General features: G+C 45.1%; 1 protein-coding gene across 3 annotated transcripts in view; it reads right to left on the minus strand.

Annotated features, from left to right (window-relative positions):
- Window positions 1-290: 290 nt before the first annotated feature.
- The window catches only part of KDM5B (lysine demethylase 5B), a 70,626-nt gene continuing 50,936 nt past the window's right edge, over window positions 291-19,980 (minus strand). For all 3 annotated transcript variants that reach the window (XM_079697284.1, XM_079697285.1, XM_079697283.1), the window contains 14 exons: window positions 19,543-19,737; window positions 16,972-17,153; window positions 16,734-16,858; window positions 15,688-15,838; window positions 15,442-15,556; window positions 14,669-15,024; window positions 13,175-13,313; window positions 10,620-10,799; window positions 9,786-9,944; window positions 5,545-6,030; window positions 3,847-3,958; window positions 3,014-3,168; window positions 1,472-1,792; window positions 291-1,010 (listed from right to left, as the gene is read on the minus strand). In XM_079697284.1, the coding sequence (XP_079553410.1) occupies window positions 873-1,010; window positions 1,472-1,792; window positions 3,014-3,168; window positions 3,847-3,958; window positions 5,545-6,030; window positions 9,786-9,944; window positions 10,620-10,799; window positions 13,175-13,313; window positions 14,669-15,024; window positions 15,442-15,556; window positions 15,688-15,838; window positions 16,734-16,858; window positions 16,972-17,153; window positions 19,543-19,737 (2,814 nt within the window). In that variant the 3' untranslated portion in view covers window positions 291-872. The remainder of the gene's footprint in view (window positions 1,011-1,471; window positions 1,793-3,013; window positions 3,169-3,846; window positions 3,959-5,544; window positions 6,031-9,785; window positions 9,945-10,619; window positions 10,800-13,174; window positions 13,314-14,668; window positions 15,025-15,441; window positions 15,557-15,687; window positions 15,839-16,733; window positions 16,859-16,971; window positions 17,154-19,542; window positions 19,738-19,980) is intronic.

The raw sequence follows: 19,980 nt of genomic DNA on the forward strand, positions 1-19,980 counted from the left end.
CAAAGCCCACAGGTGCAGGGGCAGAAGCAGATGTAGGCTCATGGCTCTAAATAACCAGCATTTAGTGTTCTATTAGGACCAAGGATTTATTCCACAATATAAACTGCAACATTTGATACAAGCTACCAAAAAAACAGGCGAGGAGGGAAGGAGCAAGGAGAAAGCCAAAATACAGCTGTGGCAGGTACTTACAGAGCTGCCTCTTTTCTATGTCACTAGGTCACCAGTGACACTAGAAACTAGACGTTTGCGTTCTGACATCAACCAGATGCTAAAGCACCAACACGCTGTTTGGAAGTTTGTTTTGTTTTAATTCCAGCCACTGAAACCAACATGGAAGTTATTGCTCAGATAAATAAACCTAGTCTACCAGGAAAAAAAGAAAAGTGGATAAAAGAAACAAACAAAAACCCCAAAAGTGAAAAACTTAAGCTCCCCAATATGGTAACAGAGTAAACAAGAGAGAAATCCCTCAAATGAGGATTTACTGGAATTTCTGGTGCTCTTCTGGGCACTGAAACTGAGTTGGACTCTTAAGCCGGTAAACCCCAGAAAGAGGTAAGACTTTAATGCTGTACATGAAAAGGTGCAAGCTCCAATCCTTCCACATTGGTGGGAACCCCTGCAAAAAACAGTCAGCATTTCAAACCTCAACAATCACAAACAGCTCTTAAGGAAAAAAATACAAAAAGTGTCAAAAAATTTTTTTAGTCGTTTTTTTCTTTTTTTCAAAGAGTTCTGGAAAAATGATCCCGTAAGGAATAGAAATAGCACCGTTCACAGGCTGGTTTGAATGCCAGTCCTGCAGCTTTGCTGTGACACTGGAGGAGTCCTCTGGCCGAGTCCTGAATTACAGTTAGGGTCTGTTTGTTTTATCTCCGGCCTGGCGCGTCCGTCGCCGCACAGCACGCGCACACGTAGTCCTCCTCCTCGGCCGTCTCGGGAGAGACACCAACACAGACCTGATGGAACCACCGATTGCAGCTGCCATCACACTGGACCCAGTCCACCTGGTTACAGAGAGCAGGGAGACGGGGTTTTCAGGGGAAGAACAGGCCTGACAGACACCGGGCAGGCCACTGCCCCAGCACTGGGACCTCGGGCACAGCAGCCCAAGCGACCGAGTCAAAGCCAGTCTTCAAGTGGTGACTGCTCTGGGGCTAAGACAGCGCAGCCCTGTGACACGGAAGCAAAGGGCGTGGCAGCAGCATCCCTCCCACCTTCTTAGCGCTGGGCGGTGAAAGCTGGAGGAGCAGGAAAAGGAAAAAGGGAAGAGGAAGAGTTTCTTCAAGAAAAGGGAGAAGACCCAGGAACGATGTGAGAGCAGAGATACCAGTGGGGGAGGGTGAGCAATCCACTCAGATCGGCTCAAGGCAGGTAAGCAGGAGAGAGACCCGGCCAGGTGAGCTGTAGCTTACAGGGTTTCTGAGTTAAGGGAACGCACGTCCTCCATGGCCCAAACCTCACTGACCTCGTCTCCTTCTGGCTGCAGGCAGCTCACGGCCGGGCAGACGGCGTCCTCGTCCCCAGAGTCCTCCTGCTCCGAGCAGGACGTGTCTGAGGGCAGGGACTGAGTGTCGGCAGAAGGGACCAGCTCATAGCCACGCGCCCGCTCTAACTTGAAACTGTTCGTGTCCTTGCGGTGGCTCAGTTTGATCCTCTTCTTTTTAGGGGTCCGCAATTTGGCGACTCGATCCCACCGCTCACTGGAGAGACCTTCTCTTTCCAGGCGTCTCTTTACTTTGCTCTCGAGGCCGCTGACTCCGTCTCGCTTCCCACGGCAGCCGTCACTCTGGGTGGAAGACGGCAAACTCCATTTAGCCTCTCGCCAAAACCAGCGATGCTAAGAACCGGCTGCACAAGAAGCAGGTGCTCCCCATCGACACCGACATGTGCTGCACCCCACCCCACCTCCCTTCACATCCTACAGGACCACCTAACTTCACTGTTTAGTCTACCAAAGCAACACTGGAAAACAGAAATGTCACAGACACAATTCGTCTCAAATTAGCCAACCAGCTCTGGGAGATGGGAGATGCCACATTCTTTTGGCCAAACCCACGAGGAAGTGCCTGACGTCCAGAGAGTTTCTATCTAGGTGTTAATAACCCACAGACAGCTAAGGAACCAAGGCAATACCTTGCTTCTTTATGCACATCTCCACCCCTTATAGGAGGAAGGTGCATTAACTGAACACAGCTGATAACAGTGCTACACTATTTGGTGTCATAATGAAAAACAACTCCTAAATGCCAGCGTCTGCCCTCATGCTGTTTTCAGTGAGATTCCTCCCTATCTGACTACATTCTCAGGGGCCTTAAATGTTACAGGTCAGCAAGTTCACTCACAGGAAGCAGCAGCAGCATCTTACGCTACTAAGAAACAGGACATTATTAGTTATCCCCTTCAAGTAAGTCAGCACTCAAAATGGGCACCCTTGGGACTTCCCTGGCGGTCCAGTGGTTAAGACTCCTCGCTTCCACTGCAGGGGGCATGGGTTCAATCCCTAGTCGGAGAACTAAAGATCCCGTATGCCGTGCGGTGTGGCCAAAAAATACCCAAAAAACAAACAAACAAAAAAAGGGTACCCTTGGTCTAGTCACCTGGTCCTCACACCGGCTGTTGGGTTTGGTTTAGAAGAGTTAAAGCATTTGTTACATGTTGACTCCAAGAATGAAGGCTTTATCCCAAAGGCCTTTCCAGCTATAATTACATTTTCATCTCTACAGTAATTCTCTTACTGAAGAAAAATAATCCTGCTTCTAGCTATTATCACATGGAAATGATGAGAAGCACACCTTGCTAAAAAGAAAAAACAATTTCACACAGTGGCTTAAAAACCAGCATCAAAATCCAGGTTGTGAGCCCAAAGTGCTCAGTGACAGCCGTTGGAACAGGGCTGTGGGGTAGGTGGTCTGCATCCTTTCCTGGACCAAAGACAGCATCTCGTCCCCGAGCTATTGATGGATGATGACACTCTGAAGCACGCTGCCGCCCAGACCCCGACGCCCACCTTCTCACTGCTGGGTCTCACTGGAGAGCTGCGGTCAGCTTGCTGTGCAGGGCTGGGCTTTGCCAGTAGCGTCTGGTAGAGCTCCTGAATTTCAGGAAGGGACACCTGGAGCAGCTGGGCCTCCATCAACAGCTCACTCACTTCTGGGCTTAGACCTGTCGGAGACCAGACCAGATCACGGTGACACCCACCTGAGACAAGAGTGAGGGAAGACCACCGCTCCCATTACCACCCTTTCCCTTCAAGTGAGGTTCACTCCACAGGCCCAGAGCCACAGCGTAGCAGGCCCAAACTGGACTGTGTAAGTCTATCAATGACTAGGAGGACTCCTGCTAATGCAGGAGGGAGATACCTCTGCTTTCACAGAAGCACAGAAGAGCCAGGGCCTGGGCACTCTGAGTGGGCCCAGGGTTCCAGGCAGAACTCATGGGGGAGAGTCGCCCTCAAGGAAGGACAGGAGGAAGGAGGCAGGGTCTCTAGAGCCCCCTCAAGTCTCCTAAGTAATGAACCAACAAGGGAACCCATGACTTAGCATCTGATGACCACGATGCCTGGTGTTTAATTATCAGTTGGCATGGCATGAACCCTTTCATCCCTGAAAACAATGGATATAAAGACTTCCTTTCTGTCTCTTTTGCATTTATGAGCCTTTAACTACGATTCTTCTCCTACCTTGCAAATACATAGTAATCCATATCCTACATATGAGGATAAAATCCTTTTTAATGGTTCCTGGTTTATGTGCAACAAAAACCTACTGCACGATCACTTTTTACTATTCAGCCCTCAAAATCATAACAATAATAATGGTGATGATAATAATAAATACAGACCATGGAGGGGGATACAGCTCCGTCCAGTAGAGAAGGGAGAGTGTAAATATGAGGTTCTGCTGTCCCAGTCACCAGGTAAGGAGAAGGACGTGGAGCCAGGAGGCTGAGATAGCTGGCGGAAGGAGAACATCGCACAGTGAGGCTTCTCCAGGGCTAAACCACTCCCACCAGCCCAAGGGAAGTAGCTTGGGTTATCAGGCAGCCACCAGCAAAGAGAAAGACTTGATTTTCCCAAACTGAAAGAAGTCTCCTGGCAACTCAGATCTGGCCGAACCAACTCATATCCAGCAAGCCTCTGGTCTTCCTGGTTGTACCTGGACTGACTGCAGAGGTCAAGAGCACCACTGGGAAATCAGTCACTTTCTCTGTGTGGAAACAGGTCACACGGCCTTTTAATCTCTAGGTAATCCTCCTTCTGAAGAGTCTAACCCGACTGACACAGACATGCACCCCCTCTGGGTAAACCAACTGAGGAACTGCCAGACAGTATTCACATCCACGTCCCTACCTTCACCAGAGCTTATCAGAGGAGCTGGGAGAGACAGTCCTTTGACCACAAATTAGTAAGTAAATAACAGCTGTGTCTTTCCCTTTTATTAACATAGGTGAACTCCTAGTACATCCTGTGTAAGGAACACAAATGTCTCCAATGTAGGCTACCCAAATACCCACAACTCAACTATGAGACAAAAATGTAACACATCATTTGCTAAGTGCCAGGCACTGTATTTCGGAAGCCTGGGGAGAAATTAAAAAGACAAGAAGACAAATACAACAGAGACCAATCTTCTGTCCTCGTCTCTAATCTGTATGACCTTCAACTCTTACACTTCACACATCTCTGCTGGTGCAGCACAAGGGACGCGTAGTATCTGCAAGAGAATCTGCCAGACTTGGAAGTCACCAGGTTAACATTATGAGAGGCCTGAGTACTGCCTGCCTGGCGGCACTCCTCATCACCCACGGAAGAAGACAGAAGCCCGGCCGTCCCAGTGACGCTCAGGGGAATCTGGCTTTGGAAGAAAGATCACAGATGGTATGAAACCCACCACCTCTGCTCTGAAGCAACTTACTAACACTCAAGATACCTCAAAACCTCTTCTTCCTCAAAAGGCAACAAGAGACAGGAGGAGGCACTTCCCCTTTCTCCTCGGTGACTTACACGAGAGGAAGCAGGAAAAAAACAGCCAAGCAAAGAATTTTAAAACACATGTATATTGGGCTTCCCTGGTGGCGCAGTGGTTGGGAGTCCGCCTGTCGATGCGGGGGACGCGGGTTCGTGCCCCGGTCTGGGAGGGTCCCACATGCCGTGGAGCGGCTGGGCCCGTGAGCCACAGCTGCTGAGCCTGCGCGTCCGGAGCCTGTGCTCCGCAACGGGAGAGGCCACAACAGTGAGAGGTCCGCGTACCGCAAAAAAAAAAAAAAAAAAACCAAAAAACCCCCCACATGTATATTAAAAATACATCTGGTTCACACACATCAATGGAAAAAGCACATGCGCATATGAAGAGGTGAAATCTGCTCCACAGGAAGCGTGCCCGGCTATCGGGAGCAGAGGGAACTGAGGCAACGCGGCAGGTGCACGCAACCCTCGAAGGTAAAGCGGGTGCCGGTACCGGTGGCACCACCAGAGCTACCGGCTCCGGAAGAAGGTACAGGGCTGAGTCTGATAACCAGCGAAGGAGAGTTCTGGCTCACCTTGCTCGTCTCTGGCGCCTGTCCTGCTGAGGCCTGCCATCTGCCACATAACAGTCCTGAGCCCGCTCGCTCCTGCATGGACTGGAGGTTACCTGACGAGAGCAGCTGTCGGGCTCTGTGCTGCCAGTTCACGGTTCTTTCAATCATATACCGCAGCGCATCTCCCTCGGGAAGGCGAACTCGGATACGCTGGAGGGAGGCCAGCAGGGGCAGAATTTTCTCTAATGGAGGTTTCTCTGACCTCCGACAATGGGGACACAGCCAGATCCGGGGGCCCTGCGCAATACTGGGTACCGCCACACAGCCGGTGTGGAAAGCATCCCTGCAGAGTTCACACTGGATCATGGGGGCAGCTGGGGCCTTCTGACACAGGCAGACCCTCATCTCCACATCCTGGACTGGCGACAGCAATTTTCCCTCATTGGCTTGTCTGAGAGACTGCAAGGCTTCCATTTCTCGTAAGCGGGCTTCCCCAAGCGTTGCCATCTAGAAAGGAGATAACAATCAGGGACAATGTCACAGAGAACTCAGCCTTCTCCTAAAACTAGGGTCCTGGTGGCTAAGAACACCAGGCTCCAGAGTAGACTCTGCCTGCCTCACTAAGTCAGGTGGGCAACAACATCCACTGTGGCTAAATTTCCACACGTACGAAGTAGAGTCAGTAAGAGTGCCCACCTCACAAGGCCGCTATGACGATGACATGGGCTGTGTGACAGACGCTCTGACTGGCACCCAGCAAACCCTCAGTGTGAGCAGCTACCTAACACACCATTCTTCGAAGTCCAACTTCCTCACACATTTCTCTCTTAGAAAATGTACCTCTCTTGAAGGATACAGGCTTTTCACAGTCTAGGTGTATTAATTTCTGAGGTTTTCCATTTGTTTTCAGTTCCACTAGCTTTTGAGTTCTTCCAGAAGGGCACTTTAGATGAGAAAGTCTGTTAAACAGCTGTAGTAACCTGTGTCTCTTACTGCCTTTAACATTAGGCCTTATATGTGTGCTGGACACTGGAACTGTGCGTAGTGAAGCTGGGTCCCTCACGAAAGAATCAAACAGAACCACTTCACCAGACTTCCCTTTCTCAGATACACACACACACACTCACACACTGTAAGATCATTAGGGCAGAGACAAAAGCAAGCTGCTTTTCTGCAGAAAGTGGCAAGTATACTCATTATAAAGTCTTTTCTCTCTATTAAAACTGAGAGCCATGTCTCAGCAAAGTCCTGAGTTCAGTTAATCTGTATAAGCGACTTGAAAACACAAACATAATCAGCTTCACAACAAAAAGCTGAAGTGACACTGAACACGTTTCTGACCAGTATGTACAAGCTGTCCATACAAGGGACTTCTACGTGAACAGACCAGGCGCCCACTACATAAACCAGTCCAGGCGTTACCGATTTATTCACCTCCCACCATGAAGTAAAAGCTGCCTAAGGGTGACCAATTCAAATCACTAGCTATGTCAGAGTTAGTCACTACCCCCTCGAACATAGCACATCCATCTTCCACAGTGGAAGGCTGGACCACCAAAATACTAATACTTCACTGAGGGAGAAATACAGAGCAACAGGGGGTAAACACAGGCCTTTAAAACTGAGCCTTCCCCTTTAGAAATAAACACTACAGGCTGCAGGAACCATTCTTTTCCCAAGTCTATTCCTATAAATAAGTCCTTAAAACGTTAATTTGTCATAGTTAAACCATTCTCGATGATCGGATCCAGCCACCACCAGATCCATCCCGATTGACTAGAAGAGGAAGCTGAGTCCTAAGGCCAGATCGACTCTTCTGGATGAGAGAAGAAAATGTATGAATGATGGATTAGGGAAGAAACAGATCCAGAAGTAAACCACCTAACAAACCTTTGGTCTATTTAAGAAACCTACTTATTTCTCTAGCTAAAAACAATGTACAGGCAGCATATACGGGTTATGTGATCACAAAGTGATCAATAGGTAATGTACAGAGGTTCACAGACTAGATCAGCAAGACTAGACAAGCAAAGCTCAAGACAGACAGTGTCTTTACAAAAACGAACCACATAACAGTGGAAAGTAGCACCTTGAAAACACCAGAATTATGCTCAGGCAGCCGCAGCTGATTAGAGCCTGAAGTAAGGGACAAACATGCCAAAGAAAGTCTGTGTCAAAATACATAAACACGTCAGGGAAATCCCATGTCAATCACAAGAGAGATCAGGCAGCTACGAAGGATCAGACCAGAAGGAAAGTGCCTGGACCAAGGACGAGCCCAGGCCCAGTAGCAGGTATGTTCCTGCTCTGGAATGGACAATGCTTTGTGCCTTCAAAACCATCCTAAAAGTTTGACTTCATCAAACCAAAAAGCTTCTGCACAGGGAAGGAAATCATCAACAAAATGAAAAGACAACTTACAGAATGGTGGAAAATATTGGCAAATTATAATTTGATAGGCGTTAATACCCCAAATCAATGAAGAACTCATACAACTCAATAGCACAAACAAACAAACAAAACAACATCACCACTACCAAAACCAAAAATCCAATTAAAATGGGCAGAGGATCCAGTAGACATTTTTCCAAAGCAAATACACAGATGGACAACAGGTACGTGATAAGATGCTCAACATAACTAATCATCAGGGAAATGCAAATCAAAACCGCATTGAGGGCTTCCCTGGTGGCGCAGTGGTTGAGAGTCCGCCTGCCAATGAGGGGGACGTGGGTTCGTGCCCCGGTCCGGGAGGATCCCACATGCCGCAGAGCGGCTGGGCCCGTGGGCCATGGCCGCTGAGCCTGCGCGTCCAGAGCCTGTGCTCTGCAACTGGGGAGGCCGCAGCGGTGAGAGGCCCGTGTACCGCAAAAAAAAAAAAAAAAACTGCATTGAGATTATCACCTCACACCTGTTAAAATGACTGTCATCAAAAAGACAAGAAATGACAAGTGTTAGGCAGGATGTGGAAACAAGGGAACCCTCGTGCACTATTGGTGGGAATGTAAACTGGCGCAGCCACTGTGGAGAACAGTACGGACGGTCCTTAAAAACTATTAATAGAACTACCATATGACCCAGCAATTCCACTTCTGGGTATACATCTAAAGGCAATGAAAACACTAACTTGAAAAGATTATCTGTACCCCCATGTCCAGTGCAGCATTATTCACAATAACCAAGATATGGAAACAACCTACATGTCCACTGATGGATGAATGGATAAAGAAAATGTGGTATGTATATACAATGGAATATTATCAGCCATAGAAAAGAAGAAAATCCTGCCATTTGCAAGAACATGGATGAACTTTGAGACCATCATGCTAAGTGAAGTAAGTCAGAGAAAGACAAGTACTGCATGATCTCACTTATATGTGGAATCTACAAAAACAAAACAAAACAAAAACCACCCCACAGATACAAAGAACAGACTGGCAGTTGCCAAAGGCGACTGGTGGGGGAGATGGGTGAAGAGGATCAAAAGGTCAAAATAAGTCCTGAGGATGTGATGTACAGCATGGTATGACTATAGTCATTAATACTATGTTACATATTTGAAAGTTGCCAAGAGCGTAGATCTTAAAAGTTCCCATCATAAGAAAAAAAAACTGTAACCATGTGTAGTGATGGATATTAACTAGATTTATAGTGCTCATTCTGCAATATATACATATACTGAACCATTGTACTATACAACTGAAACTAATATAAACATTACAGGTCAACTATAGCTCAATTAAAAAAAAATTTTTTTTTTTAAATTTTCAAAAAGCATCCAGATCACACAGCTATCTTCTTCTGTTCTGATATTCTGCTCAGTAAACATTAGCTAGATACTGCTTCATCTTCCTGAAGATGATACAATCTTTGAATCAACAGGGCTTACGCTAAATGCAGGTCAGACTCAAAAGTATCCAGTACCCTTTTAAGTGTATTTCTTGTTGTAAACTAGTAAGTTGGCATTGCAGTTCCCATATCCGTTAGCCTGGGTGTCCTGAGTCTGCATCCCTGGACCAAGCCTCGGGCACTGGAAAGATTGTTTCTGAACCTGGGAGGTCTTCCCTGAATCCTTTGCACCTCCATGCACCTTCCATTCAAAACTTTTACAAATAACAATTCTCCCAAAGTCGTTTTGGCAAAACAGAGTACTTTTAAAGTTATTCTTCTACTTGCCTTCCCAATATGACCAGTCAGTAAGAGAAGAGTTAGAAATTATCCTCCCCCACGGAGAAAAGAGGAGGAAAAACCCCAGTACGTACAGCTGAAGCAGTCTCTCTGCTTTCAGTCAGAGCTCTCTCCAGGTCACTCAGACTCTCTACTCTGGGGCTTCTCTTCTTGCCACTTGGCAAGGGCTCCTTTAACTTTCTCTGCTTCCTCTTCAATCCCAAAAGGCCAATATCACATCGAGGACACAGCACCTAATATGGACAAAGCACAACCGCTGGTAAAATGGATTTCAGATGAAGCATTAGGAAGTCCCCCAATAAAAGCCTAAGGAGTGGGAAGGATGTGAGTTTCTTAGTATTTTCTGTGTAACATGCCTCCCTGAAGCCAGAAACTCTCTTCTACAAAGGAAGGAAGAAAGGAAGAGAGGGAGGAAAGAAAGAAGGAAATCTCACAAAAAGACAGACTTTGATTCCAGATTCAATCAAACAGTAAGTTAAAAAGTGTGATGTAGAACGATTCCAGTCATAATGTGTGACCAGCATCAGCTTACAAAAAAACACAGGAAGCAACTATAGCACTTTGAGAGGTGGATGAAATCTTTTATTGAGCTTGTTAAAAGCAAGTGGTGAAGCATGGCCAAGGTTAAACGTCCAATTTCAACAAACTGAGGAACTTCAAGGAGGAAAATTTCTTCCTTAGACAGTGAATGCTATCCCTAAACATATGCAGAAAACATTTCAAGATTCTTCTAAGTTTCAATTGAAGCTTTCAGTAGAAACTTAGAAGAATCTCCCTGGCTCCACTGAGAAAAATATAACTCCTAGAGCATAGATCAGTCAGTGATGCCACCTCCGTGTGTGAGGGACTACATGTTTTGCCAGGCTAGGGGACCCAAGGTCTTGTAGGTGGGCTAACTGCAAACTTACCTCCAAGAGAGAATAGGACGAATTCTCAGTCAGGAATGTATTAGCAGCACATTCTTTCCAAACGTGAACCTCAGCTACTAGTGACTCCAGTCTCGGTAAAGAATTCAGATGCACCGGGATAGATCGGCCTCGTGTAACAAGTTCTATCAGTGTGTCTAACACTGGCACACGTCCTCCAGCCTAATAAATCAAGGGGAAAAAAAAATACTTCTATGTAAGTGGGAAAAGTACCATTCGGACCGGGCCTACCCCATGATTTCAACATATTAAATTCATGGACGGGTGCTGACAAAACCTGCCAGCTGGCCGATGGTGGTGGAGGTGGAGCAGCGTGGGTTCTTCCACTCGACAAGTAAGAACCTACTTTGTGCTGGGACCATGGATACAACTTTGGACCTGGCATATACTGTGGTCCCTTTGTTCAGACTGTTTATGCCCTTGTCAATTCACTTGTCATTTTTGTCCCTATGGATGGTTTGAAAAAAATTCAGCAGAAATGTAAATTTGTAATAACTCAAAGGATTTCCATACTGATTCAAGAGAAATAAAAGCAACAAAACAAATATTTTACTCCAATTCACTCACCAATGATGAATTATAGTAACTCAGTATAGATTATTCAGGAAACCAAAAATGAGTTGTGAAAGCCCACTGGCTCTCCAACTTTATTATGCATTAAGAATCATCTGGGGGTCTTCTATTTATTCTCACAGGATTGAAACTATAAGGGCATAGGTATTCTGCTGGATGCGTAAAAAAGGTGTCTCACAAATTATATGCTCTGCCTATGGTACTCCATTTAGAAACATATGGAGCACTCCCTAAGTGAACAGCAGAATACTGGGTGACATTTTAAAATAAATAATCCACTAAACACGAAGAGGTTCCTTGTTGTTGCTCACACCTCTCTACTATTCCTTCAATATATGACGCAAGGAAAGGCCAGGCTATTATTTCAGGAATGGAGCAAAACTTGCTTTTTGTCCTTATGGACATTGTTGCAAACACAGTACTAAGTAGTACATACGTTACAGCATGTGAAGGGAGCAAACCCACCCAGACATGTGTCCTTGCTTCTGATTTCATATGCTCACGTCTCCTCATCGTCATGACCTCACCTCCTGGCTGCCAGCAACCATGAGTGCAAGGGGGGACAGTGACCGTAACCACTACAGTTCCAACAATCACAGACAAGAGCCTGCATCAAAAACCTCACTGGAGGGCTTCCCTGGTGGCGCAGTGGTTGAGAGCCCACCTGCCGATGCAGGGGACACAGGTTCGTGCCCCGGTCGTGCCCCGGTCCGGGAAGATCCCACATGCCGCGGAGCGGCTGGGCCTGTGAGCCATGGCCGCTGAGCCTGCGCATCCGGAGACTGTGCTCCGCCAACGGGAGAGGCCACAGCAGTGAGAGGTCCGCGTGCCGCAAAAAAAAAAACAAAAACCCTCACTGGGGAAGTTTATGTACACAGTAAACACTTTCCTTGGTTTTTTCTTGGCGGGCTGGGGTCGCCCCTTAATTATGTAATATTTATCAAACAATGTATCTTCTCTTCCCTATTAACAAGAACAGATGTCCAGATGTTTTGTTGAAAACACGTGGCTAAAACTGTCCTGTTTGGCATTTCTCATTAGCAATTGGTTAATTAGCACCACTTAAAATTACATAGATATTCAGAAGACCAGATGGTATTTTATTCCTAGAACCTGATGGCTTCAACAAAACAGAACTTAAGCCTCAAGAACAATATAAATTAAAAATTTAAAAACCTATCCCATTAAATAATTCAAAGATCTTTTTTCTCAATAGGCCCGTAAGACCCACTGATTTATGATCGTTAGAGAGAAAAAGGAAGACACTCCCACCAACCACTTTTCAAATGAAGTTATCCAGCTGAAAATTGGGAAAAACATAGAATATATTCTGTCTATACCTTAATAATGTTACAAGTGAATTTAATTTTCTATGTTAACTTATAGGTAAGTCTTAGCAAGTATAACATCTAGCACAGGGGCACAGATACTCAGTGCTGATTACTTTGGACAGTTACTTTTAGAACGTGCTCATCTCACTGCTTTTGTAGGTATGGAGCACATTTAAGTCACTACTTGGTGAAACTAAGGGCCTAGTTTGGCCATGTAATCACGTATCAAGACTCACTGAATCTGCTACTCTTCATTATGTAAACTCCAAGTAGTTGGCAAGCCAGCAAGAGACAGCCGTACTTGTCAGACGTTAGAAACTGTGTTTCTCCCACAACTTCATTTTTAGCTCTTTTTCTTCAACCCCAACCAAGTAATTAAGTCTGTTATGGGAGGGTCCCAAGCTCCTAGAAGAGGTTGGTTAAATTATCTAAGCTTTAAATACTGAGCCAACTAGTCAGGACAGTAGACGGGGTGGGTAAGTGCATCTACATAAGGTTGAAGAGAAATCAGTAATCTGGCCAACCCAAACACTGAACCTGTGTAGTGAGGTCCAACATATCCCCCTTTGCAAGTGTTTACATTACTGCTCTTTATAGACGCACTTACACACACGGGACATTTTGTAAACCCACCTGCAGGGCCTCTACGTCCTGAAGCCAGTCTCTGGCTCTCTGCACAGAGTCTTTCAGAGCCGCACCATTGGGCAGGTATGCGGGGATCTCCTCGATCTCCTTAACCACTGTAGCAAGGCTGTTCAATGAATGCCGAGGCCTACAAAAGCAAAATGACGCTACTCAGCTTTTACACTGTGGCTCACTTTTCTCGTGGTTTACTTACCAGAGAAAATAGGAAAATCACTTCAGGGACTTCCCTGGTGGCACAGTGGTTAAGAATCCACCTGCCAGTGCAGGGGACATGGGTTCGAGCCCTGGTCTGGGAAGATCCCACATGCTGCGGAGCAACAAAGCCCCTGCACCGCAACTACTGAGCCTGTGCTCTAGAGCCCACAAGCCAAAACTACTGAGCCTACACGCCACAGCTACGGAAGCCCGTGCGCCTAGAGCCCATGCTTTGCAACAAAAGAAGCCACTGCAATGAGAAGCCCGCACAACGCAACGAAGAACAGCCCCCGCTTGCCACAAAAAAGAAAAATCACTTCAAAGGAAATTCAGAATAGCAAATAACTTTTTTCAAAGAGCAAATAACTACTAGATATCAAATTATCTATTTTCAAATGGTTGCATAAGACTGACGCAAATAACTCAGTGAAGCATTTAAGTTCTACTTATTTCTGACACAAATAACTCAGTGAAGCATTTAAGTTTTACTTATTTCTGATTTGACATTGGAATAACCATAAACTTCCATTTGCAAAAGATAACTTAGGGATAATTTACGCTATGTTAAACTAGATACGCTATCAAGACTCATACAGCTTCACTAAGAAAATTAAAAATCTCCAGGATATCAATATACCAAAAGCACAGAACCCAAAACTTTTGTACTCTCTGCTCAATGACCACTATTTTAGGATTACAAAATAAGGTCTGCAACCTAGGTATTTCTTGTACTTTATGTTGTCAATTGGAATAATAAAGATCTGTCAGACAGAAAGCAAGATTAGGGAGGGAATCATCATCTCCCCTCGGATGGTTAGCTTGAGTCCAACCCATCTCTCGAGTATAGATAAGGTCACAAAGCTACAGCATTAATGTGGAGAATTACGGCACCACCTTCATCTTAAAGACAGTGCACACTGACTCTCAGATGTTTCTCTTTAAGGCTCCTTGGAATCTTATTCATTAACTGTGGGTTTAAACAGTTCCACTTATTTGTAAATGTTTTCTTCTCTCAAAGATGTTATCCTCAAGGTCCAGGGAAATTTCATTAAACCAACTCTAGAAAAGGTATTTCCATTTGAACCATTCACTTCACAATCGGTTAAGCAAGGAAAGAAATTAATATTCTTTTGCCCAAGCTCCAAAGCAGCTCCAAACACCTCAGCTATTTCCACACACACAGCTCAGCTACTGTGCCCACGTCCCGTCCTACCCCCCATGCTCTGTGCTTCCAGAGGGACACAGTGCCAGCCTTCCCCGGGCAGGGGCATGGGTGTGCTTGTTTACCTGGCCTTGAGGAGACTCCTGGCTTTGTCATCCCAGTGCTCTGATACCGTAAGCAGTTCTTGAAGCCGTGCCATAGCCTTCTCCACAGCTGAATACGGGGCCAGACCCACCCCCAGGTCTATGAGACGTCTCATATCATCCAAGGTGAGGGAGCTGGGGTCTAGGCAAGCCTGCTGCACCTCCTCCAGCCAATGGGCCTGCTCCAGCCGAACACGCATCTCAGCAAGCTGGGGAAGCTCGACATCAAATTCAAAGCTGACGTCTAGCAAGTCTTGCAGCTCAGCGGCACTGGGCATCTCTTCAGAGAGCAATTTCTGGCTATGCTGTTGGAAATCTTCTACACGATTCAAGAGATCCTTAAAAAACACAGGTTGTTGCATCAAAACAATATTTTCAGTAACTGGCTTCTTGAAAACTCAGAATCTTCAGTGCATGTTCAACATGACCCTCTGCCATTTCACTTGATTCTAGCAACAATACAGGTAAACAAGGTAATACATAAGCCAACTGACAGTTACACAAGTGACTCTAAGAGAGACTTGTACCAACTGTAGTAGCTGGTGGTCACTGTGAAAGGTAAAAATTTCCAACCTTCTCTCTCCTCTGCAGGCCCGTTACAATCTCTTTATATACACGTACCACTCAAAGGGTTACTAAAAGCATTTGCAAATAAATGTACAAATTAACCACAGGGGAAGACAACTTGATCATGTGAACTGGGCTCGTGTACAAAATACAGGAAGGCGGGCAGCCCCACCTCCCCATCCAGGTACCTTCAGCAGTGGCGTCTGACTGAGGACACAGGGCAGGGCGTGCAGCTGGCTCACGAACTGTCGGAGCTCATTCACTGTCAACTGATTGTGGGATTTCCCTCCACCAGATCGATACCTAGACAGACAAAGGCCCAAGGAGACTGCATGAGAGCAGGTACCCCACCAGCCCCAGACTCCAACGTTATGGGTAAAACCAGCCACAACAGGCTGCCGAAGAGCCCAAGCCAGGGCGTGCACAGCGCCCACCTCGTCTGCCTCTTGCCGTTAAGCAGCTGCTGGGCGACAGAGGCACATTTCTCCGCGTCCTGCGTCACTAAGCGGAGGTGACGTAAAAGATCGTTGTCCGGGAATTTCTTCATCTCAGATTCCTCAATCAAAGCCTTAAAGCTGACAAGGCCTAGGAATAAAGAAAAGATCATCTTTTCTGTGATCATTATGTATGAAATACAGAGGGGGAGGTTCAATTTGATCAGTTCTTACCTATGGATATTTGCAATGTTTTACCTCTTTAATAAATTTGCTCTTTTTTTTTTTGGCCGAGAGTGGAAGCTTTAAAAGCGCCTAGAACTGCCCTTCACTGTGGACATGTCTAAGAAACAAAGAACCCCTGCCTTGTCAAAGCAGAGCAAACGCAGTTCTTCTTGTGGCTGGAACCACCTTTTCCTCCTGCATTTTACTCTGCACCCAGCAGGGAACTGGTGGGCTCAGAGACAGTGACCTGCACCCGCCCCTAAAGAGGAGAGGGAAGAGTCACCTGCTGAGCGACAGAAAGGAAAGCAAACGAAAAATGAAAAACGCTTTGAAAGAAAAGATGCGAAGGGAAGCGGTGACTTTCAAATGTAATAACAAGAGACAGAGACTTTGACTGAACTAAGAAGTAATAAACCAGCATTTCACAGACTCTTAATTTGATGATATGCTGTCTTTGTCCTGAGATCTAGTTCAAAAACAACAAGCAAAACAAACAAAAACCTTTTCTAAAGGTCCATATAAAATGTGAAATACTTTTATTTCTGAGACAAAGAGGTGTAAAGGTTATTTGGTAACAATATGATGTTTGTTAAATACACGATCCTGCACAACTCATATATCAAGACTTCACTTTGATGTAAGGACATATGCCTCATTCACTCTTGGCTTTAAAACCTCTGCTAAAGCTCCAAACCTGGCTGGACAGATGGGTTAAGTCAGGCTGCTTCAAGTAATCCATTTGCTGATAACTTTAAGTTGACTATGTTACAACCAGTCCCAATTTGCCAATCACCAAGTCACACTTTCTATATACCACGTACTTTTCTTCTTATTAATCTTTGCCTCCAAAGCTTCGTTCACATTCAAGGCCCATTCGTTGTAAGATTCTGCTCGAAGCTTCAGTGCATTCATCATGGGGTAGAGATCATCCAGAGTGTATCTATACCTGGAAACAGAATAGCAGGCTTAGCTCTGAGATATGTGGGTTTGGAGGAAATCAGATGTTTTACACTAAGGATTTAGTGTTTTCCATAGAAAAAAATCATTCTTTCTACTCACCGCAGTTTATATTTATAAGGAGGACAGGAACATAATTCCTTTACATGATGCAGGCAAACAAGCAGGCCAGGTTTACAAGAACAGGAGATGGCAGACATGAAGCATGTGGTTTTGCATTTTACACACTGACGCTCATCATCTGGCAACAGCTCAAAATCCATTCTTTCTGCATCAATTACTCCCTAGAATAAAGTGTGTACTTTAGAGATCTCCAAAGGATAATACAATCCACCAGCCCCCAAGACAAACATGTAATAGTTGAGTTTAAAAAAAAAAAGAGCCTTACCAAAGTAGAGAGTAGAGAGTGCGTTGATTAAAAATGTGGGGAGGAATTCCCTGGTGGCGCGGTGGTTAAGAATCCACCTGCCAATGCAGGCGGACACGGGTTCGTCCCTGGTCCGGGAAGATCCCACATGTCGCGAAGCAACTAAGTCCGGGAGCTACAACTACTGAGCCTGCGAGCCACAACTACTGAAGCCCACGTGCCTAGAGCCCGTGCTCCACAACAAGAGAAGCCACCGCAATGAGAAGTACGTGCACCACAACGAAGAGTAGCCCCCACTCGCCGCAACTAGAGAAAAGCCCGCGCACAGCAACAAAGACTCAACACAGCCAAAAATAAATGAATAAAATTTAAAAAATGTGTGTGGACCTAGCAAATGTGGGCAAGTTAATCTATTTCATCCATCTAGGGAGAACCCCTTCTGGACACGGTAGGTCCTTATGTTTGGCCATTTTGACCTGAGCATGAGAACAGTTATTAGCAGGCCCATAAAACTACGGAGATTAGCTGTTTATTCTACTCCAAATTGGCCTTGTCCATATTTTGGGTCTAGATAAGAGCAAAAGAAATGCGTATACTTTCTACTACAGAGGAAATGCTATACAGGGCTTCAGAGCAATGTTGCTGGAGAATCCACAAAAAGAACAAATGTAAGTGAAAGGAAAGAAGATGGGGCAGGTGAAAAAGACTATCGTGCAGGAATTGTCAATGTGAAGACGCTGAGTGGTCTATTAGCCTCTTATATGGGAAGTTCTTGGAAAAGTTCTGTGCAACAGAGACTGTAATCGTAACAAGGAACTTCCCAACTGATACTGTCAAGATAAATGAGGTCTTGAACCAGGCAGTTTCTTTTTTTTTTTTTTTTTTTTGCGGTACGTGGGCCTCTCACTGTTGTGGCCTCTCCCGTTGTGGAGCACAGGCTCTGGACGCGTAGGCTCAGCGGCCATGGCTCACGGGCCCAGCCGCTCCGTGGCATGTGGGATCTTCCCGGACCAAGGCACGAACCCACGTCCCCGGCATCGGCAGGCGGACTCTCAACCACTGCGCCACCAGGGAAGCCCTCAACTGTATTTTTAAATACTAGCAATAAACAATTGGAAATCAAAAAAATTTTAAAGTACCACTCTTAATAGTACCAACAAATGAGAAATACCTTATTATAAACCCAAAAAAATATGTGTAAAACCTGTGTGCTGCAGTCTACAAAATACTGAAAGAAATCAAGAACACCTAAATAAATGAGGGGATAGACTATGTCCATGGATTGGAAGACTCAGTATTGTTAAGATGTCAATTCTCCCCCAAACTATCCATAGGTTGAATGCAGTTCCAATCAAAATGCCAACAGGCTTTTTGGTAGAAGTCAGTAAGCTGATTCTAAACTTTATATGGAAAAGCAAAGGAACTAAAATAGGCAAAACAATTTTTAAAAGGAACAAAGTTGGAGGACTCACACTACCTCATTTCAAAACTTATTAGAAAGTTACAGTAATCAAGACCATATGGTATTAGCAAGAGGACAAATGCATAGACTAACAGACTAGAACAGAGTCCAGAAGTAGCTCCACACATGTGTGAATTCATTTTCAACAAAGGTGCCAGGGTAATTCAATGGAAAAAGGGGTCTTTTCAAGAAATGGTGCTGGAACAGTTAGACAGCCATATGCAAAAACAATGATCTCAACCCACACCTTGCCATAAACAAAACTTACTTAAGAGTATTAAAGACTTAAATGTAAAACCTAAAACTAGAAAATCTAGATGACTACACATGAGAAAACCTTTGTGACTTTGGTTAGGCAAAGATTTCTTAAGAAGGACATACCAAAAAAGATCCATAAAAGAGAACACTGATAAACTGAACTTCATCAAAATGAAAAACTTCTGCTCTTTGAAAGACACTGCTAAGAGAACGAAAAGACAAGCCACTAGCTGGAAGAAAACACTTGCAGAACACTTATCTGATAAAGGACTGGTGTCTAGAATAAAGAGAAGTCTCCCAACAATCCCATGAAAACGGGGTAGAGCGAGACATGTGAGCAGACACTTCACCAAAGAGATACATATGCAGGTAGCAAATAAATACATGATAAGATGTTCAATATATCACTCATTAGCCATTAGAGAAATGAAAAGTAAAAGCACAATGAGACGCCAATATACATCTATTAGAATGGTCTTAAAGGAAACGAGACTAAAGAAAAGCTTCCTTAAAATGGTATCAAAGTACATAAGAACTCTACTAAGTAACACCCAATGACATGCAGTTGGGGTTCCAGAAACCTTACCAATTTACGAACAGTTTCCCTTAGAGCCTTCTCGTCCTCAATCATAATGGCCATGTCTTTCTGAACAGTTGATGCCACTACAACGTCTAGTACGTCCGCCTTGGAGGCCATCTTGCAAATCATCTCGTCGTGGGAAAATACACAGTAGCGGTGCAGCAGGCGGTAATGCTCCACGCACTGTCGGCCTAAGGGCAGCTGCGCCAAAAGACAGGGAGGACACGTGACATTCATCTCTCCCCTTCCTGTTTCCAAAGACTCCTGACCTTTATTATCAATTACCAAATATCACATCTTGGGTCATATATTGATATCATATATCAATCCTAAAACTAGATTCTAACAAGCCTTGGACCTTTTAAAATCTTTGCATCTCAAGGATTGGGCAAATTAGGTACATTGATTAAAAACTGGTTTAAAAACCCAACATATTAATAATGC

This window comes from Hyperoodon ampullatus (genome assembly GCF_949752795.1).
Source record: "Hyperoodon ampullatus genome assembly, chromosome: 2".
NCBI lineage: Eukaryota > Metazoa > Chordata > Mammalia > Artiodactyla > Ziphiidae > Hyperoodon > Hyperoodon ampullatus.